Genomic DNA, 22,012 nt, shown 5'->3' on the forward strand with positions numbered 1-22,012 from the left:
TTTATTATTGATATTTTGCTTTTTAATCTTGGAAAAGATTGAGAACTGTGGAGGGGAGTGGGCCTATAATCAAGTTAAAGGTAGGGCATGAATTTATACCACATCAGTTATTTTGTGGTAACTGACTCCATGTGGATTTGTAACTCTCAGTAAATACCAGCAAAATTGAGGTTGACTGGAATTTGAAGAAGCAGCAGCAGACTACTTGTGTTCAGCAAGCAATGAGCACATACACAAGAGGAGGTTCAGTAGAACAGCTGAACAGCTCCCAAGTTCATATCCAGCTTGAAAACTGCTTTGAGTTTAAAGTCCTGAGTTAGTGTGTCCCAGCTGTGGGCTACTGCTTACTGTTCCTCAGCATCCACAGCTGGGTAGCAGAAAGCCAAGAGGGCCAGCGTGCCAGGCAGAGGAGGTGCAAAGGGACAGTGGGCTGTTGCAGGGCTGCAGTCCTGCTAACAGGCACAGGTTAGCCCATATGGGAGGGAGGAGTGGCTTTCTGTGGCATCCCTGGGGGTTCCAGAGCCCTCTGAGGTGGAATTGAAATGAAGATATGAGAAAATGGAGTGGATGGGTCATTTAGTAATCTCTTTAGACATTCAGGTATGGCAATTGCATGCTTGCCTAGTTTTCACATCAAATTGACAAGTTCTGTTAGTCCTCTCAGAGTTCTAATGTTGATTTGCTTCTCTTTCAATAGTCGAGACCGAGTGACTTGGAGAAGTGCAGATGAACTTCCCTGGCTCTTCCAACAGCTGGGTGATAAGCAAAAGCTACACAAATGTCTTTTGAATCTCTTTGTATCCCAGAACCTTTACAAAAGGTACAAAGATAGCCACTGCTTTGACGGTTATAAACACTTCAAAGTAATTTTTTGTCAATGTAAATCAGAAAATGACAGATACAGATTAAAGATACTTAAATAGTATAGGCTGAAGTGCTAGATGCTGTTGCCATAGAATTCATCTGTTTTTTCTCTTATGTTACATCTGGGGGTTGGCAAAGGGATAAATACTGCTGTTGAACAGCATTAGTCTCCATGGATTGTCTCTGTAGACACTGTAGCATAAAGACATTCATGCATGTGGCCCTTTTCTTCTAAGCTAGCATCAGTCTGAATAGAGGGGTATCAGAGGTAAGATGAGCTTCTTATTTCCTTGTTAAAACAGGGGACATTTTGCAGAATTGCTGAGTTACTGGCAGCTGGTTGGGAAAGATAAGAGCTCTATGGCAGCTGAGTATTTTGACTCTCTGAAAGAATATGAAAAAAGCTGTGAGGGAGAGGAAAGTATGATCTGCCTGGCTGATCTTTATGAGACCCTGGGACGGTTTCTTAAGGACCTAGGTCTTCTCAGTCAGGTAAGTACATTTAGAGATTGTTGTAACAGCAAGGAGGCAAATTAAGCAGAGTTCAGTGTGTGCTTTCTCTTGCAGTTGTTAAATTACTGTAGCACAGAGGATGCTGCCTGCTCCCATCATATTCTGAACTTCGTTGTTACAGGCTGTAGCTCCTCTGCAGCGGTCTCTGGAGATTCGAGAGACTGCGCTGGATCCAGATCACCCAAGGGTGGCGCAGTCACTCCACCAGCTAGCAGGAGTTTATGTTCAGTGGAAGAAGTTTGGAAATGCTGAACAGTTGTATAAACAGGCACTGGAAATCTCAGAAAATGCTTATGGAGCTGAACATCCCCGGGTAGCCCGTGAACTTGATGCACTTGCGACCTTATACCAAAAGCAAAACAAGTAAGCTAACTGCACTATTTTTCTTTTATGTGGAGGTGGTACAAACATAACAGCAAAGATTTTATTCTTGAAGCCAGAATGTTTCTTTGGTTCTTCTTTAGAGTTTTTTAAGTTCCAGTGCAACCTGAGCATCCCCTCTGTGTTCTTGTATCAGGCCACCCAGTAGGGGCCAACCTTTGTGCTCAGTTTAACATCAAACTTCCAGAGATAAAGGAGGAGCATTGTCTGGTCCTAAGCATTTTGAATGTTTTTATCTTTGACAAAAAGTGTGATAATTTTTTTTTTCCCAAGACTCTTAAATTCTTCTCAAATCTATACAATCAAGCAACTAGAAGCTTTCCAGAATACTCACTGATGCTACATTTGGCATTCTTCTAACACTATAATTAACTGTTTTCAGATATGAACAAGCTGAGCAACTGAGGAAAAAGTCCTTCAAAATACGCCAAAAAGCAGCAAGGCGGAAAGGCAGTCTGGTAAGGAAATGTTTGATATTTCATAAAAGTATAGAAGCACGTTGTGTTTCTGCGAAATAGATGGTAAAATGTTTCTGCAGAACTGACAAAGCTCCAGTGCTTTGATAATTGAGGGCACAGGTAGTGAAGTAGCCTAGCAGCATTTTGTTAACTACCTTTTCAGCTCTGTGGGAAGTTGAGATTTATCAGTACAACTGGTATGCAGTTGAGAGAGGTGGAAATCTGTACGTTTTGAGGGTGCAGAATTACTGCTGATACAATTGGCTGTCAAAAGTGGCAGTGGGAAAAGGTGTTCTCCAGGATAACTGCGGTATTTATCCTACAAATAGTGAACACAGTGCTTACTATAGTGGATAATCCCAGTAATAATATTAGGTGCCATACTGAGTTTTTCCTTGTTTTTTATTCTGTGTTTTTCAGAGACAGAGTTCCTCTTGTCATCCTTGAGCTAAGGGTTTGTTTGTCATGTAGAGCTTGTACTAGAAGAGTTCAGCTAGTAGCTCCAGAGCTTTTAGTTCATCTCTAATGAAAGTAGTGAAAAGCCATAAAAATGTTGCTATTTCCACAGTGCTTAAATACGAATGAATTTGGATCATGAAGATTTTGTCCATTTCTTTAATGAGTTCTGCTGCACAAGTATTTTTATCAAGAACAAGAACAGGTGGAGAATGTAACAATGTACTTGTAATTCAATTTTTCATGTAAGCATTAGCTTGGCAGCCCATTTTACAAAGATCTGTGCAAAGTCTTGAGTAATACCTTATATGTATTTGTGTATGGCATTTAGGATAGGAGATTACATTGATTTTTAAGTTTTGAGCTGATCAACCTAAGGATTTGATCTGAATTGGTTATTTGAGCAGTGGAGTTTAAGCAAATTAATATGTATGATACAAGGAAAACAGCTGTATGACAGCACAGTAACTTAAATTTCCTGGAAGCATTTTTGGTGAAATTCCCTGTTAGGCATTATGCTTATGTACAGTCTATGTGCCTTTGAGCTTGAAAATGGAATTTAGGTAGGATTATTGTGCTCTTTTGGCACCATACTGAGTCTTTTGATTTTCTGTCTTCAGTTGTACACTTTAAAAGTAATGGTGACTGGCTTACATTACCTTGTGCATTGCTGTAGTGTGGCTTTGCTCTCCTGCGTCAAAGAGCCCTGCAACTGGAAGAGCTCACGTTAGGCAAGGATACACCAGATAATGCTCGAACCCTCAATGAGCTTGGAGTCCTCTACTACCTGCAGAATAATCTTGAGTAAGTTGTTGTGATACATCCACCGGGTGTTCCCATAGATCTAAATGGAAGCAAAGCATTGAGAACTAGCAGATATGTGGTCCAGATATCCGTTATGGTGCTGCCCCTGATTCATTTCACTGATTTTTGTTTACTGTGAAATTCACTTATAGTTTCTAGAACGGATGCTGTTAGCATGGGAGTATTTACCAAATCAGTACGTTTCCTGCATACAGAATTGATGTTCCACAGTTCACTAGCCTTCATTGCAAATACCAATTTTCTCTCAAAGTTTATGCCCCCCTCTACTCAGCTTCACTATTTTGTGACCCTCCTTTGTAGTGTTCACCCTTGAAGAGCACAATTGTTGTTCTTCTGTGAAAAAAACCTCAAAATGCCAGCATTACAAGAAATCATGAGTTGAATATTCACTGTGTTTCTAATTCTCAGGATTTTACCCTGCTGGCCTTTTTAAGGGCAAAAGAGGACACAGCAGCACACAGGTGTTCTAAAAGCAGATAAAGATAAGCAGGGTGTTGAAGAAGGGGAATAAATGTGCAGAACAGTTCTGATTGCATGGTTAGCCAGTCTTCACACCAACTTCTTCAGTCCACATAGTCTAAAACAGTGTGTTGTGAGGGAATTGCAAAGTCACCCTAAATCCCACTCTACTGAACTAAATCTTTTCAGAGAAGAAAGTGCACAACAAAAAAAGCACAGAATAAATTTTGGAAGTATTTTTACGTTCTTCTTATATCTGATGCTTATGTCACCAGTAGCTGTTGAATAACTACAGAAATATATCAGAATTTAGGATCTGCACACAGAATCTTTGGTCCTAAATACAGGTCCTTTACAGTAAAGGGATTGATTTTTAACCGTTATTGGAAATGTGGGGTTTTTAATCAGTTTACTCTCATGGAGTCATGTGGAAGTGACTTGATTATAGAGGAGTGATATCTATCTATCTTAATCTCATACAAGATCATTTTACATTCCACATTATTCATATGTAGTTCCTGTCCAACACAACCTACTTGTAGAGTAACCATATCTCCACTATTTCATCAGTGAGGAAAAGTATAAACTTTGTTTTAGTGAAGGTTTAAGTAATTTTTTTAAATGGATATGGTGTCTCTCTTCTGAATCAGCAAGTCCAAGACTGAATTTTTTGATAATTTGCTGCAGTTAGAATGGAATCAATGTCAGAAGGGTATGTCACTTTATTAGCTGTTATATCACACATCATCCTCTAGCCCTTGCATAGCGTGACCACCTTTTAACACTGTCTAAGAGCTCCAGAACTGAACCTAAAGTTCCATGTAGAAATGGTCTTTTTTGTCTCTAATGCAAAGTGAATTTTTCCAGTTTACTAAACTGACCTCTTGGGAATAGCGTCACACAGAACTTGTGTGTATGTCAGGGTTACAAACTGCCTGGTCACAGTGGATGCTGCCAGTATTAAGTGGGGATTACCCATTGTTTGTGATAGAGGAGCTGCTAGATTTGTAATGGAATAGTAGCACACAGTGAGATGAAATATGCCCTTTTGATGGGGAAATGCTTGAATGGTGGCATTACACAATCTTTTCTACTTTGTCGCTTCCAGACAGATTCTACTGAGATTCTAGCTCATAACCTACATAAAATCTGTTCCAGTCTCTCCCCCTTTGGTGTGAAAGCTGTCTGTTGAACCCTATAATATATTTTATATTTAAAGTTACTTGAAAAATATGTGGTGTGTTCTGAACCTTTAGCTCATATTCCACTGTTGCTTTATCCATGGAAGTACTTGACTGCTTGGAGGAGTTGCCCAGAAGTCAGTAGAATGTTTTGAATAAGGAAGGATTACTTGCATAACGGAAGGTGTAGGTTGAATTAAAGAAGAGAGCAGCTATGGGGTAGTGTAATGTTTGCCGAAATCTGCTAGACTGGCTTTTCAGTGCTTAGCGGGGGAGGATCTAGGATTGCACAGGAATATATTAGCTAGCTCTGTCTACATTTTCATGGTTAGCCTGCACAGTAGGACTGTGTCTGGGATGTGTAGTTCCTCACTGCATAAATGAATTGCTGATCTAGCATTTGCTTATTCCGAGGAAAGTCCATTACCAGATGTCAGTATATGTGCGGTTTTCAAGGCTGAGTTTGTTCTGTTTCAAACAGCCACTTCAGCCTGTACAGATGTTACCAGCTTTAAATTATCACTGAGTGACTGTGTTCTGCAGGACAGCAGAGCTTTTCCTGAAGCGCTCCTTGGAAATGAGAGAGAGAGTCCTGGGACTCGACCACCCAGACTGTGCTCAGTCTTTGAACAATCTGGCAGCATTGTACAATGAAAAAAAGCACTATGACAAGGCAGAGGAACTCTATGAAAAAGCTTTAGACATCAGGAGGAGAGCACTGGCTCCAGATCATCCCTCCTTGGCTTATACTGTGAAACATCTGGCAGTGCTGTACAAAAAGATGGTAAGCACAAGCCTGTTACCATTTCTCATCACCTAAATTAACTGTAATGCCTTTCATTGTTACAGTCTTCTATCCAAAAGGAGTGGGCATGGGAATTTTGTCAGCTATTGCTGTTCTACACATGCTTAAAAGATGTAGTCAAGCAGCCTCAGTCTCTTCCAAAAAGCTCAGTAGCTTTTTCAAAACACGCTTTGCTTAAGGAAAAGCTATTTATGAATAATGTCTTCAGTGCCTTGCATGCTCAGTATTCACTACAAAGAATTTCTGATTTAGTTAAAAGCTCATGTTTTGGCTGCAGTGAGGGAACCTCTTCCCAGATGTATTTGAGTTCTTCACTGTCTGCTGTGGGACATCCATATACAAGAGTTTGGTCAGATGTGTCTTAATGGAAAAATCATGTTTTAGGGTGTAGGAATATTTCTTTTGACACAACGACCTTGAACTTTACAGTCCAGCTGAGAGTAGCTTGAATCCTCATGAGGGAGATAGTCCATTATGAATAAACCGTGTGGCTGAGCCACCTCCATCTCCAGTTGGTTCAGTGAAGGATGAGAGTTACTCCCCTTCTAAATGCACCTTGAGGAATAACATTAATGGTAGTAAAACTCCTGTGTTTCATAATTTCAAAATGTTTTATGAAAATTTGTGTTTGCAGATGGTCATTCTAACCATTCAATATCATCAGGGTAACAGTGATATAAGGTTTTCAGCTGTTGAACCAAGATTAAATTCAGAGGATGACTTTTTTTCTTAATATTTTCCATATTTTACCATTCTTCAAAGACGAGTCCTTGAAAATAATTTCTTAAATCAAGTGCTCCTGTATTTTTGCTCAATTATTGCTACCTCCTGTTATGTGCCTGAAATTGTTTTGGGTCACATATTCTCTGCTCGCTTCAGCTTATAATTTTCATGCTGCTAGAAACTGCAAAGGCACTCAATATTTGCGTGAAAACGCTCTTTGCTAGTTTGAAGGAGCACAAATTGAAATTCATGGTGAACTAGTGACACAGGGAAGAGTGGAGGAAGAGAAGGGATCGGAATCAGATGTAGAAAACGACTATTTATAGATAAGTATTTATTCCAGGTGAATTTCTGATCATCAAAATGTGGCACGGTGATGCTTTGAGAAAATCAGAAATTTGATACGAATTTTGCATTCAGAGTGAACCATTATACAGTGGAAGTTTGCAGTATTTAATTTCTAATTGCTATTAAATATGAAAATTCACATTCTAATAATAGAAGTCTGAACTTATTTCTGAAGTATATCCAGATAAGGTGTATGAGCAGTTTCAAATTTGGAGTAAAACAGATTTGCTGGAAAAATACTCTAACTAGTTTTACTATAGATTATGAGAGGGGTATTTTAGAGAAACCAAAGTCAAGAAGCCAAAGCCTCAGTATGGTGAATGGGAAACAACAGGTATTTGACATGGCATCGGACACTGCAGCTTTTCCAAAGAAGATGATGTGAACACCACTTCAGTAAGCAAAAAACTGCTCAAAGGTTAAGGGCAGCTACATTCCCATTGTCATATTACTAGTAAAATTTAGACCCTTTATACCCCAAATAAGCTCTGCTCTCATTTATGGCAGGATGAGGAAATAAAAAAGGAGAAAATTATTTGGATAAAAGGTACAACTGAGAATTCTTTTTAACAGCCTTCTCAATGAGACACTTATGGGGAAAATGTAAATTAAAAAAAAAGAAAGAAATAGACATGGCTGAGAAACACATTAACTGGGAGTTGAATATGCTCAGTATTTTGGAAAATTATGTCCTAATAAATATTCATGATAATCTGTGCAGAATATAACTGAATTAACCAAAATTAAACCCTTATTCTGGAAACAGTTAATCTTCTCCAGTGCTTTTTGTTTAGAATAGATTTTACTGTTACCATTTTCACACAAGACAACTGCATCATTTTTTCCCTGTTATTTTCAGGGAAAACTTGACAAGGCTGTTCCTCTATACGAACTAGCGGTTGAAATTCGACAGAAGTCATTTGGCCCCAAACACCCTAGTGTAGCAACAGCTTTGGTAAATCTGGCTGTCCTTTATTGTCAGATGGTAAGTTTTTCACGTTTTATATGTTTATTATTCTTGTCTTAAGGTTTTATAGGATTCATACCTAAATGATACCAAAGAAACTTGATCACATTTAAAATGCAAATTCCCTATAAGACTTTCAAATTCTTAGGTTCCATTTTAAAAATTGGAAGGATATATTTGGCAAGGAAAAGGTATGCAGGGAACAGATAGTTGCTGTGACTGGTATTTCACAAGAATTTGTAGCTTGGGCTATCACTCTTTAGATTATTCAGAATGCCCACATGCTTTATAAGACTAGAGCTAGAGTGCAGCGTTGTCAGTAGTATGGCTGTTACCACAGTGATGGAACACAGCTCCACCACTGACGCAGAGGGAAGCATAAGCCTTTGAAATTTATGTCTGTGAACGAAGAGTGCCCACCTTGACCAACTGCAGCTCTGTATAATTAAAAATCTAAGAAGGCTGTTGACTTTCTAGTCTACAAGTAATATGAGATTCAAAGGAGATGTAATCAACTCACCAAATTCCTTACTTAGCATCAATAGGAATAGATTGTTTTCTTATTTTCTGTCAGGTTAATGGTTAGACTAGGTGATCTTCAAGGTCTTTTCCAACCTGGATGATTCTGTATTTCTGCAATCTGCATATCTGATTTTAAACAGGGATTAAAGCTGCCTCAAGTAAAATTAAAGAGCACTTGGTAACTCAGTACTTTCAGGACCGAGATTTTTCAAAACTGCCTAGGAACTCCAGACCCTAATTATTGTAATACTAGTGTGAATTGCATTTGCAAGTTGCCAGCTAATTGCTTTGACAATCTCAATTACCATCGTCATCTGTCAGCAGTATTGAGAACTCAAAATACCTTTCTGGTTAAATATGCATGACTTCGCATCTAGGATGTGTTGATACTATGTTGGAAAAAAGAATAGCAAATGTATCTGTAACAAACAACTTTCTACTATCTGAAGAAAAAGCAGATTGAAGCTTTACCTCTTTATGAACGTGCATTAAAGATTTATGAAGACAGCTTTGGTCACATGCATCCTCGTGTGGGAGAAACTCTGAAAAACTTGGCTGTGCTAAGGTAAGATAATAAGTTTTACCCCTATAAAAGTGACTTACTATAAAAATTGCTGGATGAAGCAAAACATCCTGGACTTGTGTACTTACTAGGAAAGCAGAGAGCCTGAAGTATGCTTTGTTGATAGCATGGTGTGCATTTCAGTTTAATTAATTGAGGCTTGTTTTATTTGCTTGTTTCAACTTTGTTTTACTCTTCTCCAAAGCTATGAAGGGGGAGACTTTGAGAAGGCAGCTGAACTTTACAAGAGAGCTATGGAAATAAAAGAAGCAGAGACTTTGTTGATAGGTGGGAAAACAACTTCTCGACATTCATCGAATGGAGATACATTCAGCTTAAAAAGTGCATTATCGCCAAACATTTTCCTGGAACATGGACAAAGGTGACATAAACCTGCTCAAAGAAAAGGCAGTCTCTACAGCTATTTTAAAGCAGACATAAAATTATTAAGACAAATCTATTTTTCTTAGGATCATGTACTATTTTTTGACTGACACCTGTCTTCATGAATGACAGGGAAACAAATTTTTAAGCTTGAAATCCTTCCATGTTAAATTTGAAGACTGTACGGTACAGAGTGAGCTTCCTTCATTGTATATAGATACGCACATTAGTTACCAGCTCAAGTTAGAGCTAATACCAAAACCCATGGATTTGATACCTCTTAGCCTAAGGGCCAGGATTATAACAAGTTAAACCAGTTGTATATACTCCATGGGTAGGTCCTATTTTTGTGTTGTAATAGCACAGCTTAGAGGATTTTTGTATTGTTTGTCAATCCTTTTTGTCCTTTCAGAAGCGTTTAAAGTTGTTTTTGAAGAGATAGTAATTTTGAAAATCCCAGAATAGTGTTCCACCTGATTAGCTGCAGGGTGATTTCCACTTTAAGCAAAGTTTGAGGGACTTGTGCAAAAATAGTTGGTTTCCTTGGGAACTTAATATATCTAAATATATCATCATCTACAGGTAAAGCTGTTGTCAGATTCAACTGTGTTCAGTAAAAATGCTTGCAGTGAGGAATCCGAATGAAGATTATCATGATCTGATTCCTTGTTGTTAACCCTTTAGTGATACTTTCACTATGTAATCTCACTGAATCCCTTAAAATACAAGAATGTTTTTATTATCTGGAAAAACATAGTCATGCAAAACAGTTTGCCATCAGATAAAGAGATGCTTATCAATTCTACCTACCTGCCTGCTGTATTTCTTAATGTTCTAGTCATCTTGAAGAATCAGTCTGAAGTCTGTTCTCATGCAGTGCATAAATCCATTAATCAATTTAAATACATACTAAAAAAAAGATTTTATAAAAAGATTGAATGTAAGTGAAAATTAATTGGAACCTCTGTATAATGTTTCAGAGGCAACTGATGTAAAGATTTATTTGATCCAGTTTGAAGAATGCAAATGGCTGTTACTTCCAAGGGGTACTTACCTTCCACCCTGTTTTTTCTCTTTTAGAGTGGAGTTAAATATAACCCATCTTCTTCTGGTTAGAAGCAATTTAAGGCTGTAACTTGGTAAAGAAAACTGTATGTAAAATTGATAAAACAAATATATGACCCACATTGATTTTTTAAGATTAAAGAAAAAAAAAATCAAAAATAGCTCTTGAAGGTATTACAATACAGCACTGAAAGATGACACTTTGTGATAGCTCTCTGGATATTTTCCTCTTCAGAGAATGTTTTTTTTTATCCACTGTATTCTAGACACCTTGAAAGTTTTGAAAATTGGAAAATTCTTTGCAGGATTGCTAACAAATAAGGAGACAGGCAAAGAAAAAAAAAACAAACCAAAACAACCAACCAGAACCCTCCAACCAACAACAAAAAACCCAAACCCCCAAAACCTCAACCTTCTCAGCTTGTATGTGTTTCTCTTGCCTACTCAGACCTAGTAATCCCCTGCACTGAAGCCAATGTTATAAATTATCAGATGTCTGGTCTAGGTTGTCACCTCTGGTGTGATTTTAACAGGTATAGTGATGTATCCTGCTCTCCTGAATAGTTTTCCTTCATGCTGTTAGCTTAAATAAAAAGCTGCTTTCAAGACCTTCAGTGTTGTTCAGTCCTTCCCCCTTTAGTGATTTCCAATTCTGAACTGTTACTATTCTGTCCTTGAGTGACTTCCCTCTAACTTATTCATAGGTTGCAGGGTTGCTTTTGGAAGAAAAATCAGTCCCTAAAAAGTAGCAGATCCCAACCATCCATGGTCCATTAGCCAAGGTGGTGAGGAAACAAAATCCTTACCCTATCAACCCAAAGAAAACTTTCTACAGAAAGTAAAACAGGATCAGGAGGAATAGTGGAAGGTCTTCCAGGCCATGTGTGGGCCATAAGCTCATGCAGCTATAGTCCTATCACTCTTACGACAGTTGTTCAGGGATTTGTAGTTGTACCTTTTTTAAATGTCATTTTAAAAAAGCAATTTGTATAATTGGTATAAATCAAATAATATTTCTATGTAGGAGAACTCCACCTCAAAACAGTGTCACCAGTTTCAATAGAGTTTAATCATACCTTCAGAATATCAACATCTTAATAACATCCATGATACATTGTAAAAAGCTACGCTTTTATAAGATTGCCAAAGAAACAAAGCTGGACTAAACCTCTGCAATATGCTTTAATATTACTTTTGTTACAAACTAACAAATTTTCCATTATGTGTTACAGTTGAAGTAGATTATATTTGTAAATGTCTTAATTAAAAAAAACCCCAACAACTTAAATCTGTTTTTTTGATGCTGTTTCTTTTAAAAATAGTTTTAACCATTGGCACATACAATCATCTTAATGTACTTTCCAATTCTTTCAAATTCTTCTTGTATATACAAGTTGAAAGTCTGAACCTAACCCAAGAACCATTTTGCATCCTCTGTAAGGGGGCATACAAAATTGTATTAATTTGCTCATAAAACTGTACATGAAGTAAAATGGTAAACAGTTGCCTCTTGAAAAGCTGTCAGTCAGGTGACAGCAGTCATGTCAGCCAAACAGCTGAGAGTCAAGATTAACTGAGCTGTTGTAGAAATGAGTTGGCTGTTTACATCAGGATCTCCAGAGCCAGGTGCCTGCCTCACTTTTATTGTTCTCAGCAGAAAGGTAGAGACACAAAGAAATGTAAGGAACACTTAAATTGACACTTGAATCAAGTTAACGTAGACTTAGTGACGCAGATTCAAGTATGTACCTCTGTAATGATCTCATCATTCTATTTCCCATCCCTCTTTACAGTTAATTTCTAAAATCTGGTTTCTCCAAAACTGAACTCAACCCAAAAAACCCACTTCCACTTTACAGTATAATGCACCACACCCAAAGCCCACTTAAACCCTCCCTCACTAGCTTCAGCAATTATTTTTATGTATATATTATAATCTGGTGTCAGATGCAGAGGAAACAGATTTTTAAGTTTGTAACCGTATTCATTCAGCTGCCCTAAAAAATAGGAGCACCTCCATAATATTTCTTTTTTACATGTTGGGTGGATACTCCTACTAGCACTACTAGCTGGCTCTGTGTTGGCTGCATCATGCTGGTTTTTGAACAGCCCAAGTTGGTGATATTTGTATTATACTGCAAAGGCTGAAATTTACATTCTTCTAAGCCAAATATAATGATCAGGTTCTGGATAGGACACCCACAGGAGTTAAAATATTTGGAATAGATACTTCCAGTTCTGCAGTGTACTGGCACTACAGGATATGGACACTTACAGGTCAGTTTAACACATGATAATTTAAAAGATAACAAAACTGTACTAACATTATTTACAGGACAGATACAATAGCTCAGCTACCCTGCTGAAGAGATTTGCAACACTAAAAGTTTAGAGCATCTAATTTTGGAAGCCTTCCTCTGCAAACTCAGATAAATATATTCCTCAATACAGCCCATGTGATGGGGATGGATCAGAATTACAGCAAAAATTTTAATAGCCAACAAAAATACAATATTGAGATTTTTGAAGAGATAAGACAAAATCACCTGTTCTTTCTGATATTGCTAGTAATTCTTACAGATTTTGTCATGAAAAGTTATCTGCCAGTTGAAACAGTGGCATGCCAATACTCAGTCTGCTACTACAGTTATCTACTAACAAAAGACTTTGCCTTGTTGCAGCATAGTCAAAACATTATCGCATACAAAACATACAGGCAGCTATTTAAGAACAAGTAGTTCTTAACAAAAACTTTGATAAAATAAGGAAAATCTAAAAAAAATATTCCATCCCAGAGCTACTTAAGACAGATAAAAAACTGTAATGCTCTGTTTGCTCAGAAATAAGAAGCCACAGCACAATCCACACCAAGAATTTACAGACAGCAGTGAACAAAGATGAACACAAGTGCTTGGAAAATGAGCAGCAGCAGTATGAGTGAGGCATGATCACCTGCCCTTGACCTACTCAGTCTACTCCAGCAGACTTCATCTTTCACTTGTCCTACACTATGTACTGTTCCATCACATGATGTGGCCTAGAATGTGCTATGCCTGCTTTTGGTAATTTACCATCTCCTTTTATTTTATGAGTATCTGGACCCTAGCAATTCGGAGAAATTAAAATTCACAGTAGCAAAACTCGCTATCTTAAAGACTGGACAACAGAATAGAAACAAAGTAAGTCTGTTTCCTTCCTGCCCCTGTAACAGTTTCATTTCATGTGAAATGTAAAGATAAGTTTCAGGGAGAAAAAGAAAAAAAAAAAAAAAAAAAAAGTGTCAATCCAAACTCCCAAAAGTTGTACTTAATATTTGGTTTGCTACATGTTTCTCATTTTGGCCATGAGTTCTTCTAGGCTTTCTTCAGGCTCAGATACCATTTCCTCAGTTAGCAAATTCTCTTCCTATTAGGAAGAAGAACAAAATGTTGGAAACAAAATTGCAAACAAAAAACCCCCGCACAAATAAGCTTTATTCCTGTTGCCACACCATTTTCCTAGAACCAAGCACTCAACTGCAAGATTAGGGTTAAATTATTACAAATTTAAATTGTAAATTGTATTCTGACTGGGAGTGAGAATGTTCTGGCTGCGATACATACAGATTCTGCGTTCCTCAGGTACACTAACTGCTCTTTGACTACATACAGCTTTTACTAAATACTGTTAAAATACTAGTCACCAAAATACCAACTGAGAAATTCACATTTGATTTCCCTCTCCTGTCCCCCAAATACATTCATTCCTGTCATTCAAAACTACATTCATGCTCACATCCATACTGAAATATATTTCATAAAAACCCCAAACCAGACCATATAAGACAGGAGTTCAATTGTACCGAGGTACAGTTTTACTGGAATTGTTCAAGATGGAATTTTCTTTTAGGTTTAAAGGGTAACCAAGCTGGCTCATACTATAAATTCAGTCTATACAATGTATTAAAAAAAAATAACTGTATTCATAAAGAATAAATATATTACCTTGTTTGGGAGAGTATATGCTACTGTAATTCCCTCGGGAAGCTCAGGTACTGGGCCAGATGCAGCCTTCAGCTCATCTTCTGAAATTTCCGATACTAACTCGATGCCTTTGTATGAAAAGGAATTGAGAGCTCCATTAGAAGTTAGATGAAAAAGTTCATTAATCACTATATTATCATAGCACAAGGAAAACCACATCTACTTTTCTAAAATAGAAAAAATTGAAGACAAGAAAGACCTTTGATTTCAATTACTTCATTCCCATTATCAATGCAATAAATTTTCCCTTTACAATATATGAAATGGTTCCATACATGGAACTTGTGGACAAGAATGACACCTCTCCTATAGGACTCCCTTGTCCTCAGCAGTTTAGTCTTACTGTGAGGACACTTAAGCTATTTTCTCTATCACATAATCAACAAAATGTATATATCCACTCTTGAAATGGTTATATAAAATGCATGTAGCATTTCTTAAGGCAATTCTTTATTTAAAGCCCTTGGAGGTATAAAAAGATCGATGGGAATGCCTTGGTGTAGTGGTTATGGAAGTGACAAATGCTCTTTAGCTACATATTTAAAACAAACACACAGCGAATAAATCTTCTCACATCTTTCATTCATATCTTCAGACCATCATCTGAGAAAGTGTTTTATACAAACATTGTTAATTTTTGCACCTAAAACCTGCTCACTATACTGAAACTACATCATCAAGTTGTGTTAGCAGCATTGCTGTCAGAACCTCTGAAAAGACAGCAGTAATTATGCAGTGAAAGGCACAAAAAATAGGAACCATGAGAAGTCCCATGTACCCTACAGTGTGTTCACCTAAAACAAAGAATTTAACTGAAGCTTGGTACGGGGAACATCATTTCGTCTCCACTCGATCACGTACCCCAGTCATTGTCTTCATGTACTATTTCTTCTTCCTGTTCAACTACTTCTTGTTTTGGTCGTGCATCTTCTTTTTTCTGAAGGAAAAACAGAAAAAATAAAACCGACAATATATGTAATAATCCAACTTTCAACAACAAAGATGATCAAATCTAATATTCACGCTTCTTTTAAGATATGCAGTCACCATTTAGAACTTTGTTAGTCATAAAAATGCAGAATACCTGCAAGTTATAAAAACCCAAACTCATTAACAGTCAAAAATAGATGACTGCCAGAAAGGTTGAGCAATTACTGCAGAAGCAAATATTATCTAACTGAAATGCAAGCCAGTCTGCCTAAAACCTAAAGCATTTTTACCTTATAATTTTCTTGCTGTTTTCTGCAATTTTGGTCGCTACATTGTGGATTTGGCTTCATAGACATAGTTGGAAAGAAATCCTGCATGGCATTGTAACCAAGATAATAACTCACAGTACCAAAATTTAACAGGTATCTAGAAACACAAACAGAGAAAGCAGACCCTTATATACAGATAGAAACCTAAAAATTCAGTTGCTCAAGGAATAATTTTTCCTCAAAGAACTTTTTGAATACACTTTCACACCAGTGAAGTTGTAAAAAGTTACTGTAATTGTTTTAAAATAAGCTGTAGTCACCTGACCACAGCATAACTGCATCATCACAGAACCCAGCCCTCTTGTGGTGTGTCTGTGGAGAACAAGGTGGCTACATTTTCAGAAAAACAAAAGTTTAAATGTAAACAGTTTTCTCCTGTGCCTTAATCCATTGCTTGAAACACTCAAATGCTCTGTATTATGAAGGGAGAGTTTTCAACAGCTAATCAGAATCAGTTTAATCATCTTTACTATAGGGTCATACTGGCAATAAAGATTTAAATTACATTGTAACATTTGGATTCTTCTTTAAACACCTGTTGCTATGCAATTTTATGTAATACTTCTCTCTGCACAGCTGAAAATGGTTAGTTGTTTGCAGGCACACTTGCAAACATTATTATTTGTAACTAGAAATTCTTGGGGAACTGACAAAACCAAGCTAAGGCTAAAAATAGGCTAAATAAGATCCTATTCTCAAAAATGCTTGTAAAAGGCTGTGCATCATTTTGAAACCAAATACAAAGTTGTTAAACAATCTTCCTTGCCAATACAGGCACTTCTTTTAGCAGCTGGAGTCATGTGACTACTTTTTGAAAGTATTAAAATACCTCCTATTACTGTATGTCTGTTTTTCATTCACCTCAGGTTAGAATACAAACACTGCAAGAGAAACGATTTCTTCTTTGTCCATGTACAAAATTTCAAAGAGTAAGCACCATAATTTTTTTTGTGTATAATTTAGTGGTGTCAAATGAGAGCATGTTTAAATGGAGAACTATGGGGAATAAAAAGTAAAAAGTGTGTGTGCATAGTAAGATAAATTCTTAGGAAAACTCTGAAGACTTCCTTACCCCTGTAAAGTTCTACTAAGAACAGCAGCTCCAAAGTAAACACAGCAGTGATTCAAGCTGTGTGTATTTCAGCCCTGTCCAGTGATGCCACTACCTTTAGGAAACAGGCCACAAACATATAAAAAAAACCCAGACCCATCATCATGAAATGTTCCAGCAGGCTTCTTTCTCTTACAGTGCTGTACACTGAATAGCAGCAATTCAGTCACTTACTTCAGAACATTTTGTACAAGAATTCCTGCCACGACACCCATAGTCGTAGGAAGACTAGCTGCACAAACTCCTTCTCGTTTTAATGTTTTCTCATCAATATTTGCAGCAACTACAAGTGGAGGAGCACACTAAGGGGAAATAAAGAAATTCAGTTTAAAAAAAGTATTTAAAAAAAGCATAGATCACACAAAATTTTAAGCTACTCTATCAGCTGTGCCAGGATCACATTCACTAGCCAGCTAATCTTCACACTCCCAGCCCCACTATAAAAGACAAACAAAGAATTCAGCAGAGCACCACATACCGCGAAACAAGCAGTTTCACCAGGTATGATCAGCTGTATATGTCCTGACACTGCATTTTCACTCACTCCAGATTCCATCCAGATTTGTCCAAGTTCATTGCAGGCCTTATAAACACAGAAAAACACATCAGCACTACAGAAGGATAATGGAAGAAAAAAAACCCCATAGATTAAGAGTGATTAAATACACTGACCTTCCTGCTTTACGACAAAAAGGCTATGATCAGAAAAAGGAACATGAAAAGGTAGAATAGGAATTGTTTTTCAAAAGACAAAGTAAAGCTGTCCTCACGAACACAGCCCTTTGTGTTTTCCTGAGGATCTGAGACTTTTGAACAAATACAGGCATTAGTGATCCAGTTACTAGCACACTGCAGAATCTTAATTGCACAAACTACTTTTAGCAGCATGGATGTAGTGTCTCTGTGTACCCTCAGTGCATGCAATCTGCAGATCAAGTTAGGCGAAGGATAACAGAACATGTGTTTGGCACATACCCTACATTGGCTGCTACTATAAAGAAAAACAGTTTGATTAGGTTTGATTAGCCTTAAGATATTTTTAGTATACAGAAAGTCATATGAAATATACAATTCGCTATACACAGTCTTTAAAAGTTTTTAAGATTTAACATAGCAGGCTTTGAGAATACGTTTATATAAACAGGACAATTTGGAAAGACAGAGAGGGCTTGCGACACTTACTCATCATTAGCTGCTAGTAACTTAAAAGTCTACAATTATTTTTATACATATGTGTTTCATAAGAATTGGGTAAAAGCTCAGATTCTGTTTTCTTAAACCAAGAAGGAAATTTCTTGAAAGATTCTTGTCTTTTCTCTAGTCCCCACAATTCCTAACATTATTTATAGGAGAAAATAGACTTCCACAACCTCATGCCTTTGGTGGCCTTACCGTGTTAATTGCCATGCGAGCTTCAAAGTTGTCCACGCAACTTAGAACAAGATCGACAGGCTTCCCTTCCTCTAGTGCACCATTACTGAAATAAGTGTCAGAAGTTTGCATGAAAATGCTGGCAGAACAAAATACCAACATGGCAACCAACATGCTACTTTGGAGTACAGAGGCACACAGGAAGATTATTTCTAACAAAACCTGTGCAAATGCAGAACAGTATACAACAAGCATCTTAGATCTACAGTACAGACAACAGCATGCTGAAGCCAGGATTTAAATACACGGGCATTTTACATTAAAAGAAGTTTTATATGGTATACACTCACAGTACAAAGTATTGGAGAATTGTATCTTTGTACAATGTAAGTACAAATGGGAAAAGTTATTTCAGAACTTCTCTGTGAGATTCACTAATAACTATTTTCTTTCTTCATGCTGTAAAGCATTCCTGAAACTACCCTAGAGCAGTCAAAATATGATGTGATCTGTTTTCTATAATGGGAAAAGCCTGTAAGAACTGCAACTTTGGTTGGAAATCTAAAGATGCACTAATACTACTTTGTAACAGTAGAAATAAATGCCAACTCTAAGAGAAAAGGTCTAGCCAGGAATGTCTTCATATATACATAGTTTTCGATTGAAAGTCATTAAACTGAAAAAAAACAAACGCAGTAAGAACACGAGTCTGTATAGAACCACAGATCAGCAGAAGTTTGCAATATGCTTTGGTTGAGATTTTTACCTTATTCTATCCATGAAGTGTTCAAAGTTGTCCAGTGTTGTGATGTTGTAGTTATGTACTTCAAACTGAACATCAGGATTAATATTCCTTATGAAGGAAATGAGTCAATATTAATATATACAGTGATAACTTACATTCTGCTCCCTAACTTCACAAGAGTTGCTACAGTCTTAAGGTTCCAGTCTGAAGTCTAAATTATACCCATATTTGTCAAACATTCACAAATGAAATGAGAAAATAACCACAACATAACAAAGTGGCATAGTTTATACTGAACTTCTGAGAAAAATTAGCTATACTTTAAAAGTAGACTTACATTAAGATTTTGGCCAGTACAAAAATGTCCTAAAGTATCAACCACTCCCACAACTATTTTATAAGCAAATTTCCAAATTAGGTCATGTTACTTTGTAAGTGATTAAGAATTTTTCTGGACCAGCACCCTGGGTAAATACATTTTGATACCCTAAGTTATACCTCAAAGTATGCTCTGCTGCTTGCACTTTACTTAATCCAGCTTGATGAGGTTGGAAGAAGAGCCTGTTCATGTTTGCCAATTCCACCTTGTCATAATCAAACAGAAGGAGCTACAATAAAGATTGTATTAACATAGGTGAATCTCCAAAGACTCTGCAACCAGAGCACTCTCGCAAGGCATTTTAAACAACTAATTCTAGAAACAAAACCAAAATCCCCCAACCAAACACCCCCCCATTCAGTTCACGTACAGAAGTTACCAATATTGTAAATACATGAAAGACTGAATTCTGACTGCCATTCACCAGAAACTGATTGGTTAAGTCACAAACCCCACTCAATAAAAAACAATCTGTTCATTTGAGCTAAACTAAGAATATTCGATTATCTACATGAACGCTATGAACCCTATTATCACATTTCTATTTGCTGTTATGGATTAACTAGAAATGTGTCATTTCTTTCACTTGTCTCGGCATGTTGTTCTTCAAAAACAATTCACTTAAAACACTCCCATAATACATGGGCATGTTGATTATTATAAATTCTTAATCAACTGTCTATGTCCTTTTCTATGCTCAATATGTGCTGTTCTATTAGCTCTGGAAGTTCTTCTTATCTGTACACGCATCAAATTATTTTTAACTACTGCTAAATTTTTAGCTCTAAGTCTGCCACATGATGAACTGACATTTGCGATGAAAATCTGTTTGACATCTACCGCATTTTAATTTTGGGAAATAACAACTTTTTCCTCATAAGAATTAATCTTCTATGCAAGTTACCCCCTATTTTTTCTGTAATTTGTTTTCCTTTTGCCCTAATCCAGTATGAAGGTTAGACAGACAGGCTCATACAAGAGCACGGAGAAGACAAGCATCCAAAATAAAATTATCCACGATACAGGATTAAGCCCTAAGTGAATCAATTTTACCAGCATAAGAAAAATACAGCCTCTTCATTTCTGATGTTTACACAAGTGCTATTCTTGAGTGCTTTCTTCATAGTACTTTTTATTTTGGCAAAATCAACCGAGCAAAATCAAACCTCTATGAAGACGACTGGTCCATCTACTATAAAGAAGTAGAAGAAGAAAACTCTCATTACCTTACCAATGCCACACCTTGTCAACATTTCAGCAGTCACACTGCCAACTCCACCTACACCTACGACTGCAACTGTAAAAGTACGGATTTTCTGTAGAAAGAAATAAAATACAGATCAGTATATCAAAAGTGGCTGTCAGGGAAAAAATGCAAGGCTGTTTTAACACAGATAGAATCCTACCTCATAGTCTTTGACAATTCCCATTCTTTTTAATGCCATCAAGCGACTACAAAGAAAAAAATAAATATTTTACAGAAAATGCTCTCTACATTTCTAATAGCAATTTTGCTTTTCAGACATATAAAATCACTTTTGCTTCAAAAATAACCCCACCAAGCACCAAACTCAAGCCTGCTGTTTTCACTGCAGTTGTGAGGGCCAGTCTAAGTGAGAAAGTAGATGCTTTCCTATTAGCAACAGCAACAGAGTACTAGCCCTGTGGAAACTCACATACTTGTTCAGTTGTTATGAGTAACATCAATGAAATCAGGAGGACCCATAACTATTATTGTAAATGAATCCCTGACTTACAGAATGGAAGCCTACACTTTTTTCTGCAATGAACCATATGGCAGCAGGCCACTGGAAACTCTTCCACTGTTTTCTGATCAATTTGATTAGATTAACTCTAACATAACATAAAAACAAAAATAGAGAATATCGGGTTGTGAGGATAAGTGGAAGAACTATTCTGCTATTCCATTTTTTCATTGAAAGTATCAATGAAAGTACAAGTATCAACTTGTATCGAAGCAATTCATCATGGAAAAAAAAATCACATCGTGTTCCAGAAACGCTGAGCATTAGAAGGAGTCCCAGATGCTCAAGACTTCTCTAAACCAAACCCTAAAATGGGAAAGTTAGAGGACTAAGACCTCGTATAATGCCAACACCTGTTCCCTTTATCAGCAACTTGGCTGAAAAAGTTTCCTCTCTCTCTCCCTGTACTGTAAAGCAAGGTAACACAATGTATATACACACCCTTACCACCCCAGCCGGGTGGGAAATCTGAGAGCATCCCTCCCCTCCTCCCCAGCGAGCACCTGCCTTCAGCACTGCCCTGACACCCTGCTCAGCACACCCAACCCATCCCGTAGTCCCCCACCTCCACACATCTTTTTCCCTTTACTCAGACCCGCAGTTCCAACCCACGGCCTGCGACCCCACAGCCCAGCCTCTGCACCCTGACTCAGCCTCCGGGCCTCCTCCCCCGGCTCAGCCCTGGCCCTCGCCCTGTCGGTGCAGCCCCCCCGGCCGCACCTGTATGGGTTGGAGTCCGTCACCTCCGGGCTCATGCTCTCGATGCGGGGCCGCGCCGCCCGCTGCTCGCCCCTCTCCCGGGCCAGCTCCTCCTCCAGCTGCCGCACACGCCGCTCCAGCTGCTCC

General features: G+C 37.6%; 3 protein-coding genes across 6 annotated transcripts in view; 2 read left to right on the forward strand and 1 right to left on the reverse strand.

Annotated features, from left to right (window-relative positions):
- Nucleotides 1–13,774, forward strand: part of NPHP3 (nephrocystin 3) — a 30,920-nt gene extending 17,146 nt beyond the window's left edge. The window contains exons 19-27 of one of the 3 annotated variants that reach the window (XM_026842157.1): nt 698–820; nt 1,167–1,356; nt 1,499–1,740; nt 2,141–2,216; nt 3,349–3,476; nt 5,681–5,921; nt 7,873–7,998; nt 8,952–9,067; nt 9,270–13,774. In XM_026842157.1, coding sequence (XP_026697958.1) covers nt 698–820; nt 1,167–1,356; nt 1,499–1,740; nt 2,141–2,216; nt 3,349–3,476; nt 5,681–5,921; nt 7,873–7,998; nt 8,952–9,067; nt 9,270–9,450 — 1,423 coding nt within the window. In that variant the 3' untranslated portion in view covers nt 9,451–13,774. Of the gene's footprint in view, nt 1–697; nt 821–1,166; nt 1,357–1,498; nt 1,741–2,140; nt 2,217–3,348; nt 3,477–5,680; nt 5,922–7,872; nt 7,999–8,826; nt 9,068–9,269 lie in introns of those variants that run through there. The other 2 variants (XM_026842158.1, XM_026842159.1) reach the window with 2 other exon arrangements.
- Nucleotides 11,830–22,006, reverse strand: UBA5 (ubiquitin like modifier activating enzyme 5). 2 transcript variants are annotated; one of them, XM_026842161.1, is made up of 12 exons: nt 21,887–22,006; nt 20,807–20,852; nt 20,627–20,716; nt 19,520–19,629; nt 19,043–19,129; nt 18,298–18,382; nt 17,384–17,488; nt 17,080–17,207; nt 15,756–15,891; nt 15,397–15,472; nt 14,497–14,603; nt 11,830–13,918 (listed from the first exon to the last, which is right to left on the reverse strand). In XM_026842161.1, exons 1-12 carry the CDS (start codon nt 21,919–21,921, stop codon nt 13,835–13,837), a joined length of 1,089 nt encoding a protein of 362 aa, XP_026697962.1. In that variant the 5' UTR covers nt 21,922–22,006; the 3' UTR covers nt 11,830–13,834. The 2 variants fall into 2 exon arrangements, with proteins under 2 accessions (XP_026697962.1, XP_026697964.1); XM_026842163.1 differs by lacking the exon at nt 21,887–22,006 and having other exon boundaries at nt 20,632–20,716; nt 20,807–20,836.
- Nucleotides 21,929–22,012, forward strand: part of ACAD11 (acyl-CoA dehydrogenase family member 11) — a 33,369-nt gene continuing 33,285 nt past the window's right edge. Inside the window, exon 1 of the mRNA XM_026842877.1 lies at nt 21,929–21,967. Within this exon, the coding sequence (XP_026698678.1) occupies nt 21,929–21,967 (39 nt within the window). The remainder of the gene's footprint in view (nt 21,968–22,012) is intronic.

Source organism: Athene cunicularia (genome assembly GCF_003259725.1).
Source record: "Athene cunicularia isolate RWA chromosome 2 unlocalized genomic scaffold, athCun1 chr2_part1, whole genome shotgun sequence".
Lineage (NCBI taxonomy): Eukaryota > Metazoa > Chordata > Aves > Strigiformes > Strigidae > Athene > Athene cunicularia.

Excerpts from the sequence above, each read along its gene's own strand:
- UBA5 (XM_026842161.1), bottom strand. The coding sequence starts at position 21,921 with ATGAGCCCGGAGGTGACGGACTCCAACCCATACAG. Across the intron at positions 19,130-19,519 it reads GCAGCAGAGCATACTTTGAG|GAATATTAATCCTGATGTTC; the intron begins GTATAACTTAGG and ends TTCCTTCATAAG. Across the intron at positions 18,383-19,042 it reads CACTTCATGGATAGAATAAG|TAATGGTGCACTAGAGGAAG; the intron begins GTAAAAATCTCA and ends CACTTATTTCAG.